This window comes from Canis lupus, chromosome 4 (genome assembly GCF_048164855.1).
Source record: "Canis lupus baileyi chromosome 4, mCanLup2.hap1, whole genome shotgun sequence".
In the NCBI taxonomy this organism is placed as follows: domain Eukaryota; kingdom Metazoa; phylum Chordata; class Mammalia; order Carnivora; family Canidae; genus Canis; species Canis lupus.
The window spans coordinates 68,992,334-69,017,041 of record NC_132841.1 but is presented as its reverse complement, the minus strand read 5'-3'; the positions used below and the strand labels follow the sequence as shown (position 1 = coordinate 69,017,041).

Sequence of the window (24,708 nt, the reverse complement as noted above, 5' to 3'; positions counted from 1 at the left end):
CCTTCAAAGGGTGAAAAGACAATAATTACAAACCCAGCGCCCATCAGCTGTACGCTGGGGATGGGATTCCACTGCCGCTTCCCCGGGCACACTGCTTTTGCTCTCCCGCAGTTCCTTTCATCCGAATTGTCCCCACAGTCATTTTCTCCGTTGCATTCTAACTTGTTGGCAATGCAGCGGCCTGGTCAAGAAAAGCAAATGACGTTAACAACACGTGATTATTTAAGATATTTATTGCTTTGAAACAAGTGAGTGCTTTAAATTTCAAGGGAGAGTTGTGAGGAAAATTTTCACTATTTTTGATACAGATTTAGGAAATATGGAAATGGATGCCAAACTGATATTTTCCCCTTATTTTTGTAGGATTACAAGAGTACTGTAGAATTTAGTTACCATTGGGCTGATTGTCTTAATAAGAGAAGTAATTCTAGAATCCCAATCCCATGACAGTGAGCTTGCTGCAGAAACCATGTTCTGTACGTTCAGGCTTTTGTTTTGATTCAGAACAACAAACTCAAGGTCACTATTCTTATTTTTTAGAAAACCCTATAATTTAATATATATATATATATATATATATATACACACACACACACAGATACACATGATAATATCACTGTATCTCTAAAATTTTATGTTGAGTGAAAGAAGCCAGACATATAAGAGCCATGCTATGTGATTTTTTTATCTTATGTTCAAGAACATAAAATTTATTATATCTAATTGTTTTTTGAACAAGTTAAAAAAGCAATTCTTTAAACCACTAGGTACTACAGGGTTAAGTAGCAGGTTAAGTGAGTGAATTTACAAAATAGTACAAACTCCATTTACTTAGATAATTCCCTTCCTTTTTAAATTTCCTGAATTTCATAAGGATCCTTAGAATCAGTGTATATTAATCTGTTACAGAAATTGAAATGGCTTATGTACAAGACAGCCCCTCTCCTGTCCTTCAGCCTCTTGTCTATAATCAGGGATGCTGGCATCTATACGATTATGTACAGGTCTCACTGACAATGAGATTGAATTAAATGTTTTACTCAAGATCATCTGATTAATTACTTTAAGTTGTAATCAGCATCTCACTGCAGCTATGCATAACTATTTTTTTAAAGATTTTATTTATTTATTCATGAGAGAGAGAGAGAGGCAGGGACACAGGCAGAGGAAGAAGCAGGCTCCATGCAGGGAGCCTGATGTGGGACTCAATCCTGGGACTCCAGGATCACACCCTGGGCCGAAGGCAAGCACTAAACTGCTGAGCCACCCAGGGATCCCCTACACATAACTATTTTGACTAACTGAAATGCTTGGGGAAATTTGGTATTCTGTTGAATTAAATTTTTTTATTAATAGAAAGTTTTCCAGAAAACACTTAGTTTCAACTCTTTTGGTAAATAATCTTCAATAAGAAGGTAGAGAAAAATGGAAGTAATTAAGTCTCTTTCTCTGATTATTCAAAATTTTGTATTGTATCTGGACCATAATTATAAAGAATTATAGTTGTGAGCACCATAATCAAACAAGACTGAATATATTAAGGGAACTGGATGTCTGCGAGTCCCAAGATATTACCTGAAAGATGGTTTGTTTTTAAAATAGCACATCTCTAGTGTTTTGTTTGTTTGCTTTTTTTAGGGCAGAAATGAGTATGTAATTTAGTTTGAAATAGAGATGCTTTTTCCAAAGGAAAAAAAGAACAAATATTACATTTTTTAAAAGTTTTGAAACTCACCCTTTTAAATTTGAGCAAATCTAATTTCTGATATGGTTACACTAAAAAAAAAAAAAAAAAGAAATCCCATTTTATCAGGCAGAGGTAGGGACATACGTGCAGGGTATCGTTCTCATTAGCCTAGCTTTGTGAACAAGGAAACAGTTGTGTATGAATATAAGAAATTCTATTCATTTGGTACTTCTGGGGATATTGAAGGAGTGATTAGCAAGGGTAGGGATGAAATCCAGAGGACTTCTTTTGAGTGATGTTTAGGATTGGGTGGCAGGAGTGATAGAGGTCAGATAGGGCACAGCTGAGAATGGTTCCAGGCCACAGAAACTCAATAGAATAGGAAACACAAGGGGAGAGATATTGTAAGCCATAAATATATCCCATACCAAAGAATGAATGGGAAAGGTGAAGGGCAGTTTGGATAGTGCAGGATTTGCAGAAGTCAGCATGCGTTAGCCAATGCATGCATATATATATACTTATACCTGGATATATGTATCACTTAGAAATCGTACATGTTTTTCCTATTTACTTGAACATTTGTGTTACTGCAATGGTGTAGTATATGTATAACAAGCTACAGCTTCTCTTATCTTTATGCTTAAAATTAGGAGTTTGAGAGAGGAATTGGTATAGTGTGAGTTGGGATTATTAGTCTTGTGGGTAATTCTCAAAGATCCACATGTGCATTAAAATCATATATTTAGTCTTGAGGGACTCGAACAGCAATCATGAGGGAGGAAAAGGAAGAGGGAAACTCACTTTAGGATAAATAGTTCTTTGTTAATTGAGAGCCAGGCATCTATTGAGTCCATACAAGCTTTTATTTCTTTTGAGAGGGGCATTAGTGGATGATTTTACACTTGGTCTTAGCCAAAAGGCTGAAAAGCAATAGTGGCTGATTTTAGAAGAGCAAAGCAAGTATATAATCTTCAATGAAATATTTAACAATCAGTAGGCCATGGCATTGATCAAAACGAATGCCAACCACATCTGTGGCAGGGATCATGCACTTAATGGCTGGATCATGGGAAGACCTAAGGATTCCTGGTGAAGGGACCTGAACAGCAGAGCAGGGGTAACCAAGAGAGCTCAAGGTAGCAGCTGCTTACCATACATTGCATACACATTTCAATAGTCAGGTTTTTTTTTTTTTTAATCACTTGCTGGATATATTAATGATGAACTAGAGATCACCTGTCCTTATACCACTAGCTTTCCTGAAATCACTTCTTATGAATGGGTGGGCCATTGATGTACCTAAAGGCTTCTCAAACTTGTGAATATTTTTGGCCTAAACAAAACAGACCTTCTGTAATAAATTTCATAGATCCAGCATCCATTGTATAAAGGGGTTCTTTCTGGTAATTAGTTCCAAAGCTATCTTTCAAGCTTCAAATAGTTGTATCTCAGTTCTAAACCTTTATCTTAATATTCTGGATTTAATGCCTAAGTCTGAAAAAAAATGCCTCAGTCTGTATTCCACTCAGCCATTGCCAGCAAGGTTGTTTTCACATTCCTTCTTTTGTCAACTTGTGACCTGACCTTATCCATGTAGCCATGAAGTGTATCTTCCTACCCATGTGCCACCCTCATATCCCAGGTGTGGGGGGTACAGTGGGAAAATTCCAACACCAGCATTCCTGTCCAGCTTTCAGAAAAGGTCAACAAAGCTAAAGGCAGGAAGCAAGGAGCAAAAGGAGAGAAACACTAGATCTAAGGTCTGGAGTCAATTTTTCTATGGAATTTGAAATCTGCTACTTAGTTATAAATACTGTATTTTTCATTGTATTCCAGAGTACATAAAAATGATATGGATCCCAATTTTAATGTCAAATTGATTATTTAGGTAAGAGGTTAGTGAACTCTGGTGGAAAGCAGGAAGCAGAGCCAAAACTCACCTGCTGCCCTACTTCGTAAGTAAAATTTGACTGGAACACAGCCATACCCATTTGTTTACATGCCGTCTATGGCAGCTCTGATGCTATAGTGCCAGAGTTGAGTAGTTGCAACAAAGAACATATGGCCAAAAAGCCTAAAATATTTACTCTCTGGACCTTTACTGAAAAAAGTTTGCAGAAATCAGATTTAGAGAGTTCAAAATGGTGGTGTTGAAGAGCTATTAATTAGCAAGAGAATACATAGGATTAAGCAGTATATTCAAGTATATTGATTCATAATCTAGTGAAACTTAAATATCTGAATGAATAATGGATGTGACTGTTGCCATCATTTAAATCATTTTCAATTTTCCCTTTGGAGCCATTCAATGGACCATAAGAAAATCTGCCACATTATCTCTAGTCACCTCTCTGACATAATATCTTAATCTTAATATTCTTATCTTAATAAACTATATTGAAGATCTTTTAAATCTGTCACTCTTCTTCAGCTGCTTGTTCTCATCATAGATTTGTACTCATTAATAGCTGATTTTTATGAGTATCTGCCTTCTCTTCATCCTGCTTTATCACAGTTTAGGGACCTGGGCACCAGTACTTGGAGAGCAAATGGATCGGGTGCTGGTCAAGATAATTATAGCCTGAGAGCTATAATTTCATACATGAATGGCTTGGCAATTGGGACCATAACACTCCTGTCTCCATGCTTAAAACATGGTGGGACTTCTCTGTCATGGCTTTTACTGGTAGTCAACTGGAATAACTTTATTGTCAAGTCATTTTTGGTAGAGATTGAACATCTCCTGAAGTACATTACCACTGTCACAGCGGAACTTATTCTTGCAGTCAATCTCTTCAATTTTGCAGAGCTTAGATGGAATGCATGGTTGAAAGGTCACCAGGGGCTCAGTACATGGTTGTCCTCCAAACTGACTGGGGCGCAAGATGGATCTCACCTTAAACTGAAAGGAAAGACGAGAAAGGTGAGGGGACTTGGAGGCAGGGTCCAAGCCAAAAGTGTCTAAGAAAACTGGGCTTCTTCATCACAGCAGTGATTCCTCCTCCATTAATGTTTCCTAAATTAACTAATGAGTTTTCCAGTTCCATTATTGTGTGCCCTTAGGGAAATCATCACCTCTCTGGGCCTCAGTTTTACAAATCATGAAATGAGAAATCAGGGCAAAAGATTTCTAAGACTTCTAACTCTGAAACCATATGAAAATAAATTAATTAAATCAAATGCACAAATATTTATGGAGTATCTTGCATGCAGTAAATCTAGGCAGTAACATTAGCACTTTTAAAGATTGATTTATGTATTTTAGAGAGAGACAGAGTACAAGCGTGAAGAAAAGAGGGAAAGTGAATTTCAAGCAGCCTCCATGAGTGTGGAGCCCAATGTGGGGCTCAATTCCATGACCCTGAGATCATGACCTGAGCTGAAACCAAGAGCCAGGGACTTAACTTACTGTACGACCCAGGTGCCCCACGGTAGCCCTTGTATATCTCAAAGGTCCTATGAAGTAACCAATTTGAAAGGATTTGAGGGTTCCTCTGCATAAAGAAGTCAGCATGGAAACCCAGGTTGATGGGACCCCTGGGTGGCTCAGTGGTTGAGTGTCTGTCTTTGGCTCGTGTCGTGATCCTGGGGTTCTAGTATCAAATCCTGTGTCGGGTTCCCTGTGAGGAGCCTGCTTCTCCCTCTACCTGTGTCTCTGCCTCTCTCTCTCTGTCTCTCATGAATAAGCAAATAAAATCTTTTTTTTTAAAAAAAAAAGGAAACCCAGGTTAACACATTCATATTTAAAGGATTTTAAATGGTGAGTAGTAAAACAGGGAGTCAGGGAAGGATAAGAATAGGACAGGATAAAAAATTACTGACTTTCAAGTTAGAAAAATCCAAGTTCAAAATATAGCGCCTCTATTCATCAGAGGTATATTCTTGGGAAAGTTACTTCTCCCTAAATGAGCTATAGCTTCCTCATCTGTAAAGGGAGTAGGAAAACACACTCTGATGTGAAGTTTGAATAAGATGATATAAGTAAAAAGCCTAGAACAGTTTCCCTCAGAGAGTGAGTGCTCCACAAAGTTTCTTTTTCTTTCCTAATGTGAGAATGCTCAGCACCACTCTGACTTCGATTTATGTGGGCCAATGCCCTCATAGGAATGAGCTAAGATGGGTAAATACTACAGCTAGGAACAACAAACAAATCAAGGGACTTTCCTGCGGGGAGAGGGAAATTAGAGGCAGGGCCAGGAGTCAGCCTTTTGATTAATGTCTCTCATTTGTATCTGATTTTAAATCTTGGACTGAAACCCCCATTTTCTAGCATCTGCTTTTACTTTCTGAGCTCTCAGAGGAAATAGGCAGTAGAATTCAGAGCTCACTAAGTACTATACCAGCACTGGGGGCAAAATTTCCTCTTGGTCCTCCTATGATAGTAAACCATGTAAATGAGTTCTGTTCCCCCCACCCCCCCCAGAATAAAAGATTGCTAAATGGAATTTTCCATCAATGGAAGCTGAGATGGCTTATTTTTAGACATTGATGAACCTAACCTAACATTGATGTTAGGTTATCCAAGTCTTTTATTGTGATTCAGATGTCCTGAAGATATCCATGGGTCACCTACCTGTTTTTCAACACAAGGGTCACAGTCAGACCATGGTCCATAATCTCCCAGGAGGCAGTTGATGGGACAACGTTGCCAGTTACATTCTCTGGTCTCCGACTTAGTGCAAAGCTGGTCACAGAAGTTATCCAGATAGTACTGATCAACTACTATTTTTCTGTAATAGTGAGGAGAAAGAGGTTTAGATTGAATATATTCACTGTCCTTCAAGCCCCATAAGAAAAATATCATTGAACATCAACCACTATTAATGAAGGGAAAAGTTTTCATGGAAAATCAGGCAGGTTGGCTTCTGCGCAGTTCTTACCACTTAATGGAACTTAGGACTGGATTTTTAATTTGTGAGGCCAGGGCAAAATGAAAGTGAGGGGCATCTTATTAAAAAAATTATTAAGAATTTTAAGACAGTAATGGCAGAGCATTGAGCCAAGCATGGAACCCTTCTAAGTAGGGTCCTGTGTGACTGAATAGTTCACACATCTATGAAGCTGGCCTTCAAGGAATTCTTGGAAAGGACTGGATGGAAAAGAAAAGAAAGTTCTTGCAATTTCCTTAAAATATGACAACACGGTTTGATAAGTATAAGGATTGAGACATAGAGTGCTGTGGGGCCAAAGATTCAAAGAGAAAGTAATAGAAGATATACACCTTGAAAAATTCACATGAGTCCCCCAGACATCAAAGAAAAGGGCAAGTGGAAGGAAAGGCATATGCCAAGATTAGAGGTGGAGGAGCATGATGGGTCCCTGGTGGAGCTTGTGGGAGGGACCTGGGCAGCACTGGCTGAGAGGATCCTGATATGTTGTTGTGCTTTATTTGGTAGGCAGTGGAGAGCTACAGAGGGACTCTTGAGTGAAGGAGTCTTAAAAGCTTTAACATACTTAGAGGATGGTTTATTGATGAAGTCAGTTGATGATTTTAATGAGACTCACATTGCGCGTGTAAAAATAGTTTTCTAAAGTAGGTCTCTAAAAAGCTGTAATAATGAAAAAACATTAAATATATGCCTTTGTTCCCAAGTTATGTGAGCATCTCCATGGAACAGAGACATCTAACAGATTTAAAGTAACTGTGGGGGATAAGTATTCTGAATCGGTGAGAAGACTGAATTATTAAATGTTACCAAGTAAACACAGTTTTCTTGCCATCTTGTATTTGCCAACAATCAAGCTAATAGCTAATAGTGCTGCTCAATTGAGGTCCTGTTAGACTCAGTTTAATGAGTAGAAAATTCTCTATAATTAACTCACTAACTGTAGGCAAGCAGTTATACACTGATTGAAAAAGGCTTGAGTAGTGATTCTTAGTAAGTTAAATAGTCAACAGAAAATATTGCACATATTCTTAACTAAATTTCTTTGAAGCCCCTTGATTTTATGGAGAGAACAAATGTAGACTTCAACCTTATGCAGAAAAGACCTCAAATTCTATCCAAATCAAATTCTATGATTTCTTACTTTGGGATTGCTTAGTGTGGGATTTTTGATATTTTTAAGTCTGTCTGTGAGGGGGCGGGGCAAGATGGTGGAGGAGTAGGGTCCCCAAGCCACCTGTCCCCACCAACTTACCTCTAGAACTTTCTAAGTCTGTCTGTAAGGTTTCCCATGGCACAAACACAATCTACACAGCTCACACTCACCTCTGTCTGCTCTGGGTTCCAAAATTGCAGGTTTTTGAGCAGCTGGACCACTGACTCCATGGGTAATGATCACAGAAACAGGGTTGGCATTTGTCAATCAGAGCACTCAGGAGAATGAAATACAAGATGGATTGTCCAGCCATGCCTTGAAAGCCTCTAAGCCCTGAAGAGGAATGATGTACATCAAATGCCTTTTGGAGGTAAAACTTACAAGTCATTCTCAGTTACAGACTCAGATGTTAGAAAACATTTGCATCTCCCTGCCTTCCTTAAGGCTAGTTAATACATATAAATTCACATACTTATGACTACAAATCCTGCTTTTAAATATTTTTAGAATGGATATTTCCAGAGTTACAACTCCCAGTTCTAGGAAGTTTCTCTGAACTGTCAGTAATAGCCTATAAGACAAGGTACTGTAGTATGCATTTGTAGCACATTTCATTCCAAAATGGAAATTCTTGGGCAGCCTCGGTGGCTCAGTGGTTTAGCACCACCTTCGGTCCAGAACGTGATCCTGGAATCCCAGTATCAAGTCCCACATCTGGCTTCCTGCATGGAGCCTGCTTTTCCCTCTGCCTATGACTCTGCCCCCCCCCCCACCTCTGTCTTTCATGAATAAATAAATAAAATCTAAAAAAAAAATTCTTATATAATCTTATACTTAAAAAAAATATTTATTTATTTATTTATTTATTTGAGAGACAGAGAGTGAGCATGCAAGTGGGGGAGAAGCACAGAGGAGGGAGAGAGAGAGAATTGATGCTGAGCACAGAGCCCATTGTTAGACTCCACATGGGGCTCTCATGGTCCAAGATCATGACTTGAACCAAAATCAAGAGTTGGATGCTCAACCAATTATCTCTACCTATGGAGTCATAGAAGTTAGAGCTGAAATGAATCTTTAACATCTCCAGGTTAAACCTCCTCATGGTATGGATGATGAAACTGGGTCTTCAGGAGGGGCAATAATGCTGAGACCACATAACAACTTAGATCCCGGAACTCCTCATTCTTGGATGAGGTGCATCCCTTCATTGAATTTCTGATCACACTAACGATGTGTTACTGGAGCATCTAGATGCCTTGAACTCCACCACCTAGGCCACAAGAGCATTTATCCAGATGTAGCTGAATGATAGAGAAAACTTTGATCAGCAGCTCCCCTGTGTGCTGTGGAGCCTTGAGGATCTGCCAGCTATTGAAAGGAACTTGCAAAACCACCTCTTGCCCCCAGTGTTGCTATTTTGATCCTTATATCTTTAACAAAACATGTAACATTATTAAATACACAGAGAAAATGCTGTTGTATTTCATTAATATAGTAACTGTCATTTAAAGAGCCAAAATGCCATTCTTTTAATTTATTTTTTGTTTTTAAAGACTTATTTATTATTTTAGAGGGGGTTGGAGGAGCAGAGGGAGAGGGACAAGCAGATGTGGGGCTTGATCTCACAACCCAGAGATCATGACCTGAGCTGAAACCAAGAGTTGGATGCCTTACCAAGTGAGCCACCCAGGTGCCCAGCCATTCTTTTAATTTTTGTGTCTCAGTTTCATTATCTATAAAACCATCAATAACACTCTACCTTCTTTATAAGACTTTTTTGTTAGGCTTCAGTAAGAAAATTCATGCAAAGCGCTTAGAACAATCTTTGGCAAGGAATCATCACTCAATAAAAATTAGTTTTTCAAGTTAGTAATAACATTTAAGAGTGTTACAAATTTAATGGTAGCTGTTGCTCATGCATTTTTCAAAATTAGTGGCTACTTAAGTGAAGCAAGGATCATGTGAAAGCCAAAAATGTGTTTTGATATTAAATAAGGCTATTTGCATTCAAAACAACTTAGAAATATGGCTTTAGTTGCTTTTCATCTTACAAATAAAATCAGATCTCTGACCAATTTATTTGAAATTGTAATTTCCCACCAGTGTTTCCTATGCCCCTTCAAAGCTTTATTTTTCTTTGTTATACATCCCCTTTTGATATATAAATTATTACTTAAGTTTAAATAAATATCTCCTCTTCCCTCTCTCCTTCATCAGCATGTAAACACGCTGGTTCTTGGTCTCTTTTGTCTGTTGAATTCATTTCAGCATTTAGAAGAATGAGAGCAAGCATAGCATATAATGAATAAATATTTTTGAATTGGGTCTTGGAAATAGTTTAGAAATGGGTTTTTATGAAATATGAATATCATAATTTGAGTCCATAATTACAGCCACTTTTGTAACACTATTCTCAAAGTTTCTGCCAAATTAAAGATATTTCATAGACCTCAGAAATGATCTTCTCTCTTCAATTGTCTTCCATTGTTTTAGCCAGAGTGATAGTTTGTAACATAACTGCTTTATCTCAGCTTTGTTGTAATAGTTGATGGAAATAAAAAAAAAACTACAGCTTTTGAGATTCAGATTTCTTTTTAAAGCACCTGTAATTTATTTAGTCTACCTCTTATTTATTTGATAACATTTATTAAGTTCTAAACTGTATCAAGATGTATGAAGAAAATTAACATAGCTTATAATATAATCAACCAGAAAATTTCTGCTGACATTCAAAAAAAGTAAAAATAACACATGTCTATATTTGAAAATTTTGAACAGAACAGAAAGAAAAGTGTAAGCCAGAGTTCTCTTCTACCTGAAGCCATGACCTCTTCCCACACATAATCACTGTTTTCTTTTTTTTCATTGGTATCCAACTGAGGGAAAATTCTTCCATATATTATCTTATACATATACATGTATGCATGTTCTTTAAATATATACACAAAAAGAGGACATATGATGTGCCCTACTCTGTAGTTTGCTGTTTTTACTGAGTAATATACTTTGAAAATCTTTCTATATTGATAGATGCATATCTACTGCATCTTTTTAGTGGCTGCATAGTTTTATACCATGTGGATGTATTACACTAGATTTAACTATTTCTTAATTTTAGACATTTAGTATATACACACACTGCAATAAACATCATTGCACTGTATACTTTCGTAGTAGATCCATGGGATCAGTGGGTGTGTTCCTAGCAGTTGATGGCTTAGTCAAATGATATGAAATTTAAAATATTAATAGATATTGCCAAATTGCCTTACTGAAATATGCCTTCCTCAAATGTTTCAGAGGGTAAGTTTCTGATTATATTTTAATGTGGTCATTTTCTTTGTGTCGCAGTAAAAAAATTCTTCAGCAAAAAAAAAAAAAATGAGGATCATTTTATAAATCTTCATTCAAACCAAGAGTGTGAGATCAGATATAAAAATTATTTCTCCAATATGCTCAGACTTGACAGCACTTCTTCTTAATAAATTAGTGAGATTTTTGCACTTCCCTACAAGCCCAGAGAAAAATGCTAGAATAAAAGCAACCAAAATCGTTGACATGTGTGACTGAATGTCCTTCAATTTAAAATGAAAATGACATACATTTGAGTATCCATTGTAAACTGCTAGGCATTGAATAAAATACAAATAATAGAATCCATTATCACTGTCTGGGGAGGGTAGACAGAAACTGAGGATTCTTCCCATGCTTTTTATCCAAGCTTTTTTTTTTTTTTTCTTTTTAATGCAACTCATAGGTAGGCTGCTACTTATCTAAAAGCTGTTACTTCCCTGGGCTATTTGAATCCAAAAATTAAAGATTGCTGCATTTGCCTACTGATTTTTGTTCACTGGTAAGTAACTCACCTTTCCTGGTTTTGCCAGGCAGCACAGAACTATAGGACATTGAGCCAAAGAGTGTCCAGACAAAATTTAGCCTGTGATCAGGAGAAAAGTGTGTCTTAAATAATCAGACCCAAACTCCAGATTGGGTGGTTTTTCGCCATTTTCATTGGTGGTTTTTCACTGGACCTTCGTTGCGGAGACTCCTAACAATGTGAAATTTCCCTGTTAATCAACCACCTGACTAATCACCTTCCTACCCTCCAACCCTCAACGAGGGATCCTATCATACAGGAACTGCTTCAACAAAGGAGCCTAACAGGAGAGGGTTTTGTTGTTTTTACTGTTGCTGTTGTTTATTTATTTTTCTTATTAGATTTTGAAGAGATCATTTTCTTCCAGAATAATTCCTTCAACTGTAGAGAAAGCAAATTCTTAAAGTATTTTGTTGAATCAGCATGTAGATGATTGAGAGAAGTTAAATTACCAGTTGTCAATTCTCAGCAGATGATATCTGTTTCCACTTCCAAAAACTCGAAAAGCATTGATGGACTTTATTCCAACTAAGAGCAAAAACTTCAAGAACAGAACCCTTATAAAATTATTCCAACCTCTTCTCTGGCTATAACTCTTCTGAGGTGATTTGGAAAATACTATAAATTAAGATGATAGGGTCTAAGCTTCTTATTTGAGGAGTTGGTAATAAAATAACTAATTGATATCTTCTCCTTTAATACCATTTGATTGTTATGAGGAAAAATTGATTTATGTTAAAAGGATAATTTTCATTCCAATAAAGATAATTATTTCTCTAAATTTGTTATTACCATGGCCCAGCATAAAATATCAGATGTTTCCTTATTTATTAATTTTCAACATCTCTACGCTTTTTGGAAATATCTACAATGACATATGGGCATTTTACCCATTACCATACAATTTTCATAGAAACATGGAACAAAAGAATGTTCAGTAAGAAGAGAAGGCTGGAAAAATCTGCTCTGGTGCCATGGTGGAAGAGCAGCAGCCATACATCTCTCTTGAACTCTAAAAATCAGTGATCCCACTGAACCATTGAAGATGGCTTTGTGAGCATTTGGAGAATTCTAGTGTAGAGTGAAGTCCATTTCATTCTGATCTGTCACCTTCTAATGTACTTGCCTCACATGAATGTGTCTATAAGGCAGTTTGGCATATCTTACCCGACAGGTTAGAGGATGCTCTAGTTTGCCCTCAGCTGCAGGTTCTTTCTTTCTGTCTTCTTGTGAATTTCTTGAATCTCTTTATTTAATGTTTTTTCTTCTATGCATGCCCCAGAATCTCGAGAAATGGTACTTACCATTGCTAGGGCAGGCTAGGGAGTCCAGGCACATGACTCATCTTTTGGTTAAAGGGTATGTTTGCTTTACTTTTTAACTCTAGTTTAACTCATAGAAAAAACTTGATCTCAACAAAGTAGTTCTCTGGAAGGATAGTTCTTTAAGAAACATGAAGCTTTAGTTCTTATGATATTTAAGCAAAGTGGTTACTTCTTATTTTAAAAGAGAGGCAAATGATCTGAGGTATGTATTTTCGTTCATGAAAGGGTAAGTTTGTTGGAAACATGATCCATGATTTTGAAATAGTAAGATTATGAATGAAATCATTATATCACTCACCTTTAAACAGAGTCTTTGGTGTCCAGAGAGCTAATCCTCAAGTGGCTGAAAAAAAAGTAAGTCACAATGAAAATGGTTTACATGATAATCCAAACAAAATTCCCTCCTATTGCTAGCTAACACAAGGCCCTATCCCACAGGTCTAACAATACCCAGGGTGTTGTCAAAATAAATACTCTGTGGAAACTCTGGACTTTGTAAACGATTACTTCAAACAGCAATAACCCTGAAACTCTGGGATTCTGAATTTTCAGTGATTCTCCCATTCAAAGAATATTGTAATAGGTATTGCTCTTGCAAAAAAAAAAAAAAAAAGAAAAGAAAAGAAAAAGAAATCTCTGACTCTATTTTTAAAAACCTCTTAGAATAAATTGCTTTAAATTGTCTTCTTCTTTAGGAATGCGTCCAGTTAATTAAAACATGTATTGATTTTTTTTATTGTAGAGTATTTGTTGAGGAAGATTTAGGAAATATGCAAAAGTATGAAGGGAAGATTAAAATCATTTTTAATAACCAGACAAAAATTACTCCAATATTTGGAGTAAATACTCCCAGTCATATTATATGTATGTGTGTGTCTCTATGTAAGTATACACATGCACAGGAATATACATACATATATAATTTTGTAAGTGATATCACATATTTTTTAAAGATTGTTTTTTAAAAGATTTTATTTATTTATTCATGAGAGACAGAGAGAGAGCTAGAGACATAGGCAGAAGGAGAAGCAGGCTCCCTGTGGGGAACCTAATGTGGAACTCTATCCCAGGACTCCGGGGTCATGACCAGAGCCAAAGGCAGATGCTCAACCACTGAGCCACCCAGGTGCCCCTATTTTTTAAAGATTTAAATACACAGAATAGATTACATTCCACAGCCTGTAAAACCATATCATCATTGGTCTATGCAAGATCTTCTTTTATTTATTGCATGATTTCCCCCCATGATCTTGTTTGATTTCTTTCCCGAATTAGTTACATGTGTTAATGTATTTGAAGTTTGTCCTTATATACTATTATCTAGATATATGTATACCCTTAAAAATATAGTCTCATTATCCATGTATATTTTTGTAATTTACAGAAATGGTACTTTTCTAAAAGTTTTATTTGATTTCTTACTTTTTTCATTTAGCATTATGCTTCTGAGCCTTATTCAAGGTAAGTCTATTGAAGCATAGACATTCATTGTATCAACCACATTTTACTTATTTACTCTCTCAGCGCCGACTTTTGTTGACTTTGACTCCCTGCAACTATAAACACAAGATATTTTTCACTGTGAATCTGTGAGAAAATTCCTAGAACCTCCCACGTTACTCTTCAGAAAAACTGTACACATTGACACTCTTAGCAGTAGCCCAAGAGAGCTTCTAACTAGCAAGTTCTCAACTAGTATTTGTTGTTGCCAACCTACTGACCTTATATCTGACATGTAATAGGATATCTCACGGTTGGTTAAGTGGGGTGTCTCTGGTCAATAGTGAGCTTCAGCATCCCTTTGTTCTCATTGGATATTCTGATTTCCTATCTGAAAATTGAAAATTAATATTCCCCCATTATTTTTCTATTGTGCTTCTTTGCTTTCATTGCCTGACTTTTAGATATGCTCCATGCATTCTAGGTATCAATGATTTTAAGGATTTTTAAGGGTCTCTTCTTTCAATCTGTCACTTTGCTTTGGATAATTTTTCTTTTGCTTAGGAAATTACTTTGTTTAAGAAATCTGAAGTCACAGATACATTCCTAAATTTGCATCAGTTACTCTTATAGTTTTATATTTCATAAGGAGTCTTAATCCTCTGTGGTCACACTGTATTTTTATAAATGGTGTGAGGTGGAATAAAGTAAGTAAAATAAAACCCAAGAAACTTATAATCATTTAATAAATGAATAAAAACATTTATGAAAACTTAGTGACGGGGGATCCCTGGGTGGGTCAGCGGTTTGACACCTGCCTTTAGCCCAGGGCACAATCCTGGAGTCCCAGGATTGAGTCCCGCATCAGGCTCCAAGCATGGAGCCTGCTTCTCCCTCTGCCTGTGTGTCTGCCTCTCTCTCTCTCTCTCTCTCTCTCTCTCTGTGTGTGTGTCTATCATAAATAAATAAATAAATAAATAAATAAATAAATACATAAATACATAAATACATAAATACATAAATACATAAATACATAATTTTTTTTTTTAAAGAAAACTTAGTGACTTTGGTGACAGGCGGTAACTACACTTATTGTGGTGAGCATTTCATGTGTGTAATTATTGAATCTCTATGTCACACACCTGAAATAATATTTGTCAACTATACTTCAATTCAAAAGTTAAAAAAACTCAACAATTATGCATGATTAAAACTTCCTTCAGGGGCACCTGGGTGGCTCAGGTGGTTAGGCATCTGACTCTTGATTTTGGCTCAGGTCTTGATCTCAGGGTCCTAGGATTGAGTCCTGCATCAAGTTCTGTGCTCAGCATGGAGTCAGCTTGTCCCTCTCCCTCTGCATACCTCTTCCCCATCAAATTAATATCTTTAAAAAACTTTCATCAAAATAGAAACAGAAGATAAATTCTTAATCTGACAAAAGATATCTACAAAAAACTTGTAGCTAACATCGTAGTGGAAAAATATTGAGCATTTTTTCCTAAGTTCAGAAAAGAGAAAAGGATGCCTACTATCACTACATTTATTCAGTATTGTACTGGAGATCCTATGGTATTACTTATAGACAACATGATTATGTATATAGAAAATCCAAAGGAATCTAGAGACATATTGAAATTAATAAATGAATTTAATAAAATTGTTGCATACAGTTTATTATGTAAATGTTTATTATAGAAAAAGATGTCTCTATAAACCAGCAAAAGCAAATATAAAATTTAATCTGTAAAGTTTTAAAATAGCATCTAAAAGTGTACTCTTTACGTCTAATTATGATTTTACTTCTATGACAGGTTCACAATAGTTTGAGATTGGCTAATATGTATATTATGCTAAGGTGAAGCAGAACAAAATGGTGCAATGAATAAAGAAAACTATGGCAATGGAGAATGTGGAGACATATTTTCTTCTTGATTTTGCAATAACCAACTATATGATTTTCAGCAAATCACTTCACTTAAATTTTTTCCTCTTTTGGAAATAAGTATTTCTCAAACATTTCTCAAAACAGTAGAAGACTTTAAAAAATATTAATTATCCCAAATATGGAAAACAGCTAAAACAAACATTTCTCAAACAACTTATATTTTTACCATGTGGTGGGAAATGATTATCTGAGCAAGTCTAAGGATTCTTTGAAGTACACCGGGAGACCTCTGCTCCAAGGTAACATGCTTTAACATGCATGGTAGTAACTTACTCAGAGTAAGTCAGAACCAGAATACAAGTACCTGGTTCACAGTCTGCTTTCTTTTTCCTATACTGTGCTGAGGTTTTAAAGATTGAGATTTCAGGCTAAGAAGAAAAATAGAGTAGTGTGCCTTAGATCTCTGTTGAATACACATTGGGGCTGTGGGACATGAGTTTCACCCTTCAGGATCTGAGAAAGTTAACAGGAGGAAAAGATACATATGGTGATGGGGCAAGAAAATAAGTATGTACACTTCTTTTTCTAGTTGGTTCTTTGAGGCCCTAAAATTAAATACATTTTTTCCTATGGTCATGGTATTTGAAGCAAAGGGCAAATGCTAGCAGTCATAACCTAGAGAGATAAAAGTCAGAAGCCAATAGGATGAGCCTAAGAAGTGTTGTTAAGTAACGTGGGCTATGAGGAGGACAGAGAAATGAGAAGATTGTGTTCCATGGCACCGGAAAAACAGGTGGTGGGATTTAAATGTGGTATGGAGGAATTGTTGAGATGGAGTATCTTTTCAGTGATGTACATGGGTTCTCCATCTTGAGTCTCTGTGGATGGTTAAATGACACATCCCACTCAAGGTCTTTTCTAGATCACTGATTGGCAAACTACAGCCAAGGAGGCAAATCTAGCTTGTTACCTGTTTTACAAATAGAGTTTTATTGAAATGAAGTCACACAATTAGTCATTGTCCACAGCTCCTTTTGTACTATAACAGTAGAGTTGAATAGTTGCAAAGGAGACTATATAGCCTGCAAAGCCTAGAGTATTTACTATCTGACCCTTTATAGAAGTTTTCTGAACCCTGAAACCCAGAGGGAGAGATTTCTGGTCTGATCAACACAACCACAATGTCCAATTGGCTTTGAGAAATAGGTGCAGAAATAGGTTGGTTTTGTTTGTTTGTTTGTTAATGATGAATGAGTGGTTGTTCCAGAGCTACAAATTGGATGTGTGCAATTATGCTCAGGTGTGTATCTGTGCAAGAATATGACTACTCTCTAAATGATATTTGGACACATACCACCGAGAAACAAAGTATACTATGAAATTTGCAGTTGAACTATTTCAGCTACTGAGGTCTTCTAAAGTGTTGGCTGGTGACATGGAATACCTTTTTATTTATTTATTTTTAAATTTTGTTTATTGGAGTTCAATTTGCCAACATACAGCATAACACCCAGTGCTCATCCTGCCAAGTGCCCCCCTCAGTGCCCATCACCCAGTCACCCCAACCCCCCGCCCACCTCCCCTTCCACTACCCCTTGTTCAATTTCCAGAATTAGGTGTCGCTCATGTTTTGCCACCCTCACTGATATTTTCACTCATTTTCTCTCCTTTCCCTTTATTCCCTTTCACTAATTTTTATTGGAATACTTTTTTAAATAAAATGCTCTATATCTGTATAATGCAGAAAGTTGCTAGTGAGCTTAAATGTGTAGACTGACCATCGGAAAAGGACTTTCTTATAAAGGAACAGAAAGGAGTATAAGGAAATTAGAGCCAGGACATGGAAAGTTAAAATGGACCAATTATAATTTTTCCACACTAGAATATGTATTCTGTTAAAAATCTTCATTCCTCTCTTAATGATGATGGATGCATAGCCAAATGGTATTTTCTGCCAAGAAAATAACCCCAAACATAAGATAATGAACAGTGCAAGCTGCTATCTGAAGGCTTTTTCGTACGCTAAGTATCCACATGCCAACTTATCATTATAGGAAAAATACTATAATTTCTCATTAGAACCAAGGCTAATGACCCCATCTATTTCCCTGGCCCTTTAGAGTGTACTTTGTCAGTCAATGTGTAAGTAGATAAAGTAAAATTACAAATTGAATTATTTCACTCAGAGAATTAGAGAACAAAACTCTCAAATGGAGGATATAGAGGTTTACTTCGGACCTCAGGCTACCACGCTCTTTCTGTCTTTTCTTTTACTACTAAAATTATTTCAGGGATAGTCTAAATTGACTATATTTGATTTCTTAACAGCTATTCTTCATTAACTTAACTCTTTGGTATTGGTGTTACAGACACAACAGCCTACATGAACTATTCTCTCAATGACCACCAGGAACCTCCTAATTGCCAAACTGAAGGATCACTTTCAATCTGCTTATTGGCTTCTGGGATATCTTACAATACGTATTTTTCTCAGGAAATTCCTCTCTTTTTTTTTCCTCTCTTTCTTTTTATTATTCTCTTCTTGCTCCTATCTGGAATTCTATCCTTAGTCTCTTCTTTCATATTTCACCTACTTCCATGGACTTAAATTTTACCTTTCTGCCTATTGCTTCCTAGCCTACCTATTTCTGTACAGCTGACGCTTGAACAACACGGGAATTAGGAGTGTGGATCTCCCATGCAGTCAAAAATTCATGTATAATTTTTGAGTCCCTAGAAACAACTACTGATAGCCTATTGTTGACTAGAAGCCTTACTGTTAACACAGTGAATTAACACGTTTTGTATGTTATATGTATTGTATACTGTACTCTTACAATAAAGTAAGCTAGAGAAAAAATATTATTAGCAAAGTCATAAGGAAGAGAAAATACATTTACAGTACTGTAAAAAACTCACCGATAATGGACCCAAGAAGTTCAAACTCATGCTGTTCAAGGTCAACTATATTCAAATGTTCACTAATAGTATCCAAATAGAACACCACATCACAGCGACAGCATTCTTTCTTCCCCATTTTCTATAATCTACTAGCTGCTAAATCCTATAGCTGTACTCTCTGAAGTGTCTCTTGTCTATGCACTTTCATCTTTTCTACCTCTTCTGCATGTCTTTAGCTATAGCTCCACTTCCAGCCCCGACGAACTCACAACTAGAAGATTCCTTCAGTGGCTTAAGTGGTGCTATAATTCCTCCTAAACTACCCTTTCAGGTTAGTCAGTCTACAGCTCACCTCTCAGTGGCACAGCTCTACTCAAAACATCAATGCTGCTCTTTTCTGAAGATCACCAAATTAGGGACAGAGTCCTAATGCCTAATATTTGAAACCCTGAACAATTTGATCCCATATTATCCCTTTAGACTTATTTTCTCTCCTTCTTTTTGCATACTTCATCATCCAACCAAATTGGACAATTTGCTCAAAATAGCCTCTCCTGACATTGTCCTTTCTTGAAACTTTTTCTTCCCCAATTTTGTATTCTGAAGTATTAGTGTATTATGTATCTGTTCTTCAAGGTCCATTCCAATGTATTTCCTTCCTAAACCTTTCTGTATTTCATAAACACTTTCACTCTTATGATCAGAAACTACATGATTCCTCTATCCTTTAAGCTTACATAACTTTTTTTATCTTTTGTATGGAAGGTATTATTGCAGGCATTGTGATTATTTGTTTGCTGTATTATCACCTACTCTCTCTTACTCTGTATGATATATTCAAATTTCCTTAGTAACAGGGCCTGAATAATATATTCATCTTTACAATTGACTGAAAAGAATTTAAATAAATGTTGATTGAATTGAGTTATCTACACACAATGAATTTGCCAGAAAATTGTTGATTTTTACATATGCTTTTACATATATGCCCTTAGCTACGATTCTGCTATGCAGGTTTTCATTGATTTGGTGTAAGAGGCAACAATCTTTCCTATAGCAGAGGGCTTCAAAAATTGTTTTTACTTGCATAGTTACTGACTCGTTGAGCAATTCATAATGATGATATTAAATTGAATAAACCCTTTGGCAATTCTTTGGAATGCAAAGAAAATCAACTATTTAGACTCTTAATCTAAAACTGTTTTGATATAGATAGGAATAGAAATAAAGTTTGAGATAAAACAAGTCAAACCTCTGCAAATTTCTGTGCCTTTTGGGGTCATAGAAAAATCTGGATTAGGTTTTAATTCAGGGCTTTCTGGGAAAAGGCAAGCAAAAAGGTAACTGAGGTCAAAGGAGTCTTACTCAAACTCTTGAATCAGCTTCCTAGTTTACTCCATGACCTACAGTTGTCCCATGCATCTTGAACTCTATTACCCAGTTTTCTATCTTAATCTGTTCTGGCTGCCAAAATAAAAATGCCATGGACTGAGTAGTTAATCAACAACAGAGATTGTGTCTTCATAGTTCTGGAGGCTGGGAAGTCCAAGGTCAGGATGCTGGCAGATGGACAGTCTGGTGAGGGGCACTCCTTGGTTCATAGATGGCTCTAGTCATGTTATAACTTCACATGGCAGAAAGGGCAAGAAAGCTCTCCAAGATCTCTTTTATCTTTTAAGACACTAATCCCACTCATCAGGCTCCACTCTTACAACCTAATCACCACCCAAATCCCCGCCTCCAAATACCATCACACTGGGATTAGGTTTCAACGTATGAATTTTGGGGGATGTAAACATTTAGTCTAAAGCTCCACTATGATGAAAGTAACAATTTAATATTTGGGTAACATTTCATGGCTTGCAAAGCACTATCAAAGTGCCATAAAAGCAGTAATATCTATTCACCCATTCTGATCAATACATAAATATTCACTGGTGTATTCACTTGTTACACACCAGACATTATGTTGAGACTTAAAGAGAAAAAGATGAATACATTTGGTTAATTTTTCAAGAACTTTAGTTAAAAGATAATAATAGTTGGATAGAAAAAAAATGAATATGAGAAGTACTGAAAATTATAAGAAATTTATCACAGAAATCATAACTTCTCTTGTGTATGCAGCCATTTAATCTCTTTTCTTTAGCTCACATTTATTATAGTTTCCACCATTATTATTATTTAAAGCCTTTTGTTCACTCATTCAGCAAAACTTTACTGGAAAGCACTGTTCGAAGCACTACAGTGAATGAGACAGGGAAAAAAATCCTGCCTTCATGGACTTTATAACTTATTAGGTAGAAGAGAGAGAAAACAAACTAAATGAGCAAATTTCTTTAGTATTTATTAAGATATTGTATCCTTCTAAAAACGCAGTTCATTCTCTCTGCGTCTTTTCTCCTGCCCCTCTGTTTTTTAGAGGAAACCTACCCAGTCTTGTCTCAGAAAAGCTAATCCTCCAGGACCTGCTTCAAGTCTCATGATTCTGCCTCTTGAGCAAGGCTGGTAGGCCAAGATGGGGCATGAGTCAGTTCAACTTTATGTGCCCAGGTTAGGGATGGGAACTCCAGTGAGACATAACATGAACCTTACTTCCACCAAATGCTAGGAGAAGCAGAGAACACCTCTTTGCAGAGGGGAAGAAGAAGAATGGAGTGGGGACTTGAAAAAAAATGTGCCCAGGGAGTATAAATGTCCCTCGTGAGGCTCAGTTACACTTCCTTCCCTTGAATTCCACAAAATACACCTGTTCCCTTTCCTAGCACCTCACAATCGTTTTTCTACCCTCTGCTTCTAAGAGTTTGCCTTTTTCCTTTTACTCCACATATAAGTGATAACATGCAGTATTTGTTTTTATCTGGCTTATTTCACTTAACATAATGCCATCAAGTTTCATCTACATTGTCACAAATGACAGAATTTCCTTCTTTCTCATGGCTGAATAATATTTCATCACACACACACACACAGACACACACACACCTTCTTTATTCAATTATCTGTTGGTGGACACAGGTTGTTTCCATATGTTCACTATTGTGAGTAATGCTGCAAAGAACATGGTTGTGGAAATACCTCTTCAAGATTCTGTTCTCGTTTCCTTTAGATTTATATAACCAATCAGTAGTGGAACTGCTGGATCATAGAACTGAGTAGTTCTATTTTTAATTTTTTGAGGACTATCCATACTGTTCTCCCCTGTGGCTGCTCCAGTTTGCATTCCCACCAACAGTGCACAAGGTTCCCTTTTCCCACATCTTTGTCAACACTTATCATCTCCTGCCTTTTTGATAATAGCCATTCTGACAGGTGTGAGGTAATATCTTGTTGCGGTTTTGATTTGCATTTCCCTGATGCTGAGTGATGTTGAGCACCTTTTCGTGTGTCTGTTAATCATTTGTACAGCCCTCATTTTTATGCAGGTAAAGTATCATTAATAAAGGAGAATCTAAGTCTCTGGGTACATTAGCAATTAGACAAGTTAATTCAACAAATAAATGGTAAAGGGGAATTCGAGGTCTTCTGCTCTCTAGTGGAATTTATTTCACTTTGTTTTTTACTAGCTTTCAGTACTCCCATGGCCACCCAAAACCATTCTGTTATGCTTCTTTTGCTTCAATAGACTTACTAACGTTTTGAGTAATCGGAAAAAAACGTCTTTCTATAAACCAGATCTAAAGAAAGAGCAAGAATGTAATAAGCATTCTTGGCAGTTTAAATTTAATATTTAGTTAAAGGATTCTCTTTATTTTATTAAGGTAATCTATTTATATTGTTTAAAAAAACAGAACTCAAAGTTTTAAGGCAGCAAAACAATGCCACTACTTTACCCTTTCCTGCTTCCTCATCTTCCTCCAGGACCAGTCACTTTCAAATTAGAGCTGGTTTGTTTTTCTTTTCTTTTCTTCTCTTTTTTGTTTTTTATCTTTGTATTTTCTTAGGATTTGTGCCCATACAACTCCATTTATCTTAATCCCATGTCTCTTTTTTTATAGCTTTCAAGTATACTCCTGAATACACTGTTAGAATTTTTGCTGTAAATTATGCATTCACAAGAGGGATAACATTGCCCTCAAGAGGATGAAAATTGATTGTTAGTGGGGGTGGTTAAAAATTCTTAGATACTACAATAGTCTGTGGTCCTGTGGAGCTTAATCCTACCCAATAGAACCTTATTCCTTAGAATGTAATTCCTCTTATTGGGTTTCTTGGGAATCACACAAGCAGCATTGACATGGAGTTTATGGAAGTTACCCAGAATGTATACAAGATTAGCGCTAAAATCTACGGTGAGCAAGTGACTTCTTTTCTTTGATTATTTGCTCTTTCTGGAGGGATATTGCAAGAGGAGGCATAATCATGAGACGTTGTTTATGTGTGATCCTCAGTGTTTTTATGTGTGACATAGGCTTTAGAATGAAATAAAAATAGTTTATACTTTTTATTCAATTCAATAAGTTATTCAGTCTATTATATCAAGTGCTGAAAAGAAAGAAATGTTGACAATATCCAAATGAACATCTAGCAGTTATTTAAAAGTTATTTTCTCATATCAAGCAAAAAGTAAAAGTTGAGTTCACTAAAAATAGTTTTTAAGCAATTTAATTTTTAAATTACAGCTAACTCTTAAACAACATAGGTTTGAACTACATGAGTCTACTTACATGCAAATTTTTTTGATAAGTACAGTACAGAACTATAAATATATTTTTTCTTCCTTATGATTTTCTTAATATTTCTCTAGTTTACTTTATTGTAAGAATACAATATATAATATATATAACATACAAAATATCTGTTAATCAAATGTTTATATTATTGCTAAGGTTTCTGGTCAATGGTAGGCTCTTGTAGTTAATCTTACAGGAATCAAAAGCTATATGTGGATTTTTCACTGTGCAGGAGGCCAACACTCTTAACCCTTGCATTGTTCAACAGTCAATGTAAATTACTTTTTAAAAACTCTAATGGGTTCAAAACCTCTTATTGCTGTATATTATATATGTTGTTAATTATTATACTAATTTCATACATTAAAATTTATAGAACTAAATAAGTTACATTAAAATTTACTGTGCAATAATCACACAATAATGAAATTGTTACATAACAATAACTTTTTAACATTTTAACTTTTAAAAATGTAGTCATTCTGAAGCCTGTGTTGAGCAAAAAAAAAATGAACTTTATGTTTTTTCTTTTTATGTGTAAAGCACAGATATGCATATTACATATAAGCAAGCATACAATATATCATCATGGGTATTAAAATTTATTGCAGAAGATGAGCAATTAGAAAAAAAGTCTAAAAGTTTCTTAGGGAGTGATAATGAAAAAAAGGTTGTGAAACTGATTTAAACTATCATATGTGTTTCAGAGCAATTAAAAGGGAAAATAATGGCTTTTTAATGTATATCCACAATTTTTAATTTTTTTATTATTAATTTATTATTAATTAATTAATTAATTTTTAAGATTTTATTTATTTATTCATGAGAGACACAGAGAGAGAGAGGCAGAGGGAGAAGCAGACTCCATGCAGGGA

General features: G+C 35.9%; 1 protein-coding gene and 1 pseudogene across 12 annotated transcripts in view; one reads left to right on the top strand and one right to left on the bottom strand.

Annotated features, from left to right (window-relative positions):
• C6 (complement C6) overlaps positions 1-24,708 on the bottom strand; it is a 94,912-nt gene that overhangs the window by 52,162 nt on the left and 18,042 nt on the right. For 10 of the 12 annotated variants that reach the window (XM_072824758.1, XM_072824762.1, XM_072824759.1 and 7 more), the window contains 5 exons: positions 13,233-13,277; positions 7,903-8,065; positions 6,264-6,420; positions 4,448-4,592; positions 34-181 (listed from right to left, as the gene is read on the bottom strand). In XM_072824758.1, the coding sequence (XP_072680859.1) occupies positions 34-181; positions 4,448-4,592; positions 6,264-6,420; positions 7,903-8,045 (593 nt within the window). In that variant the 5' untranslated portion in view covers positions 8,046-8,065; positions 13,233-13,277. Of the gene's footprint in view, positions 1-33; positions 182-4,447; positions 4,593-6,263; positions 6,421-7,902; positions 8,066-12,776; positions 12,916-13,232; positions 13,278-14,655; positions 14,680-24,708 lie in introns of those variants that run through there. The other 2 variants (XM_072824763.1, XM_072824768.1) reach the window with 2 other exon arrangements.
• The window catches only part of LOC140632595 (small ribosomal subunit protein eS4-like), a 27,918-nt pseudogene continuing 26,397 nt past the window's right edge, over positions 23,188-24,708 (top strand).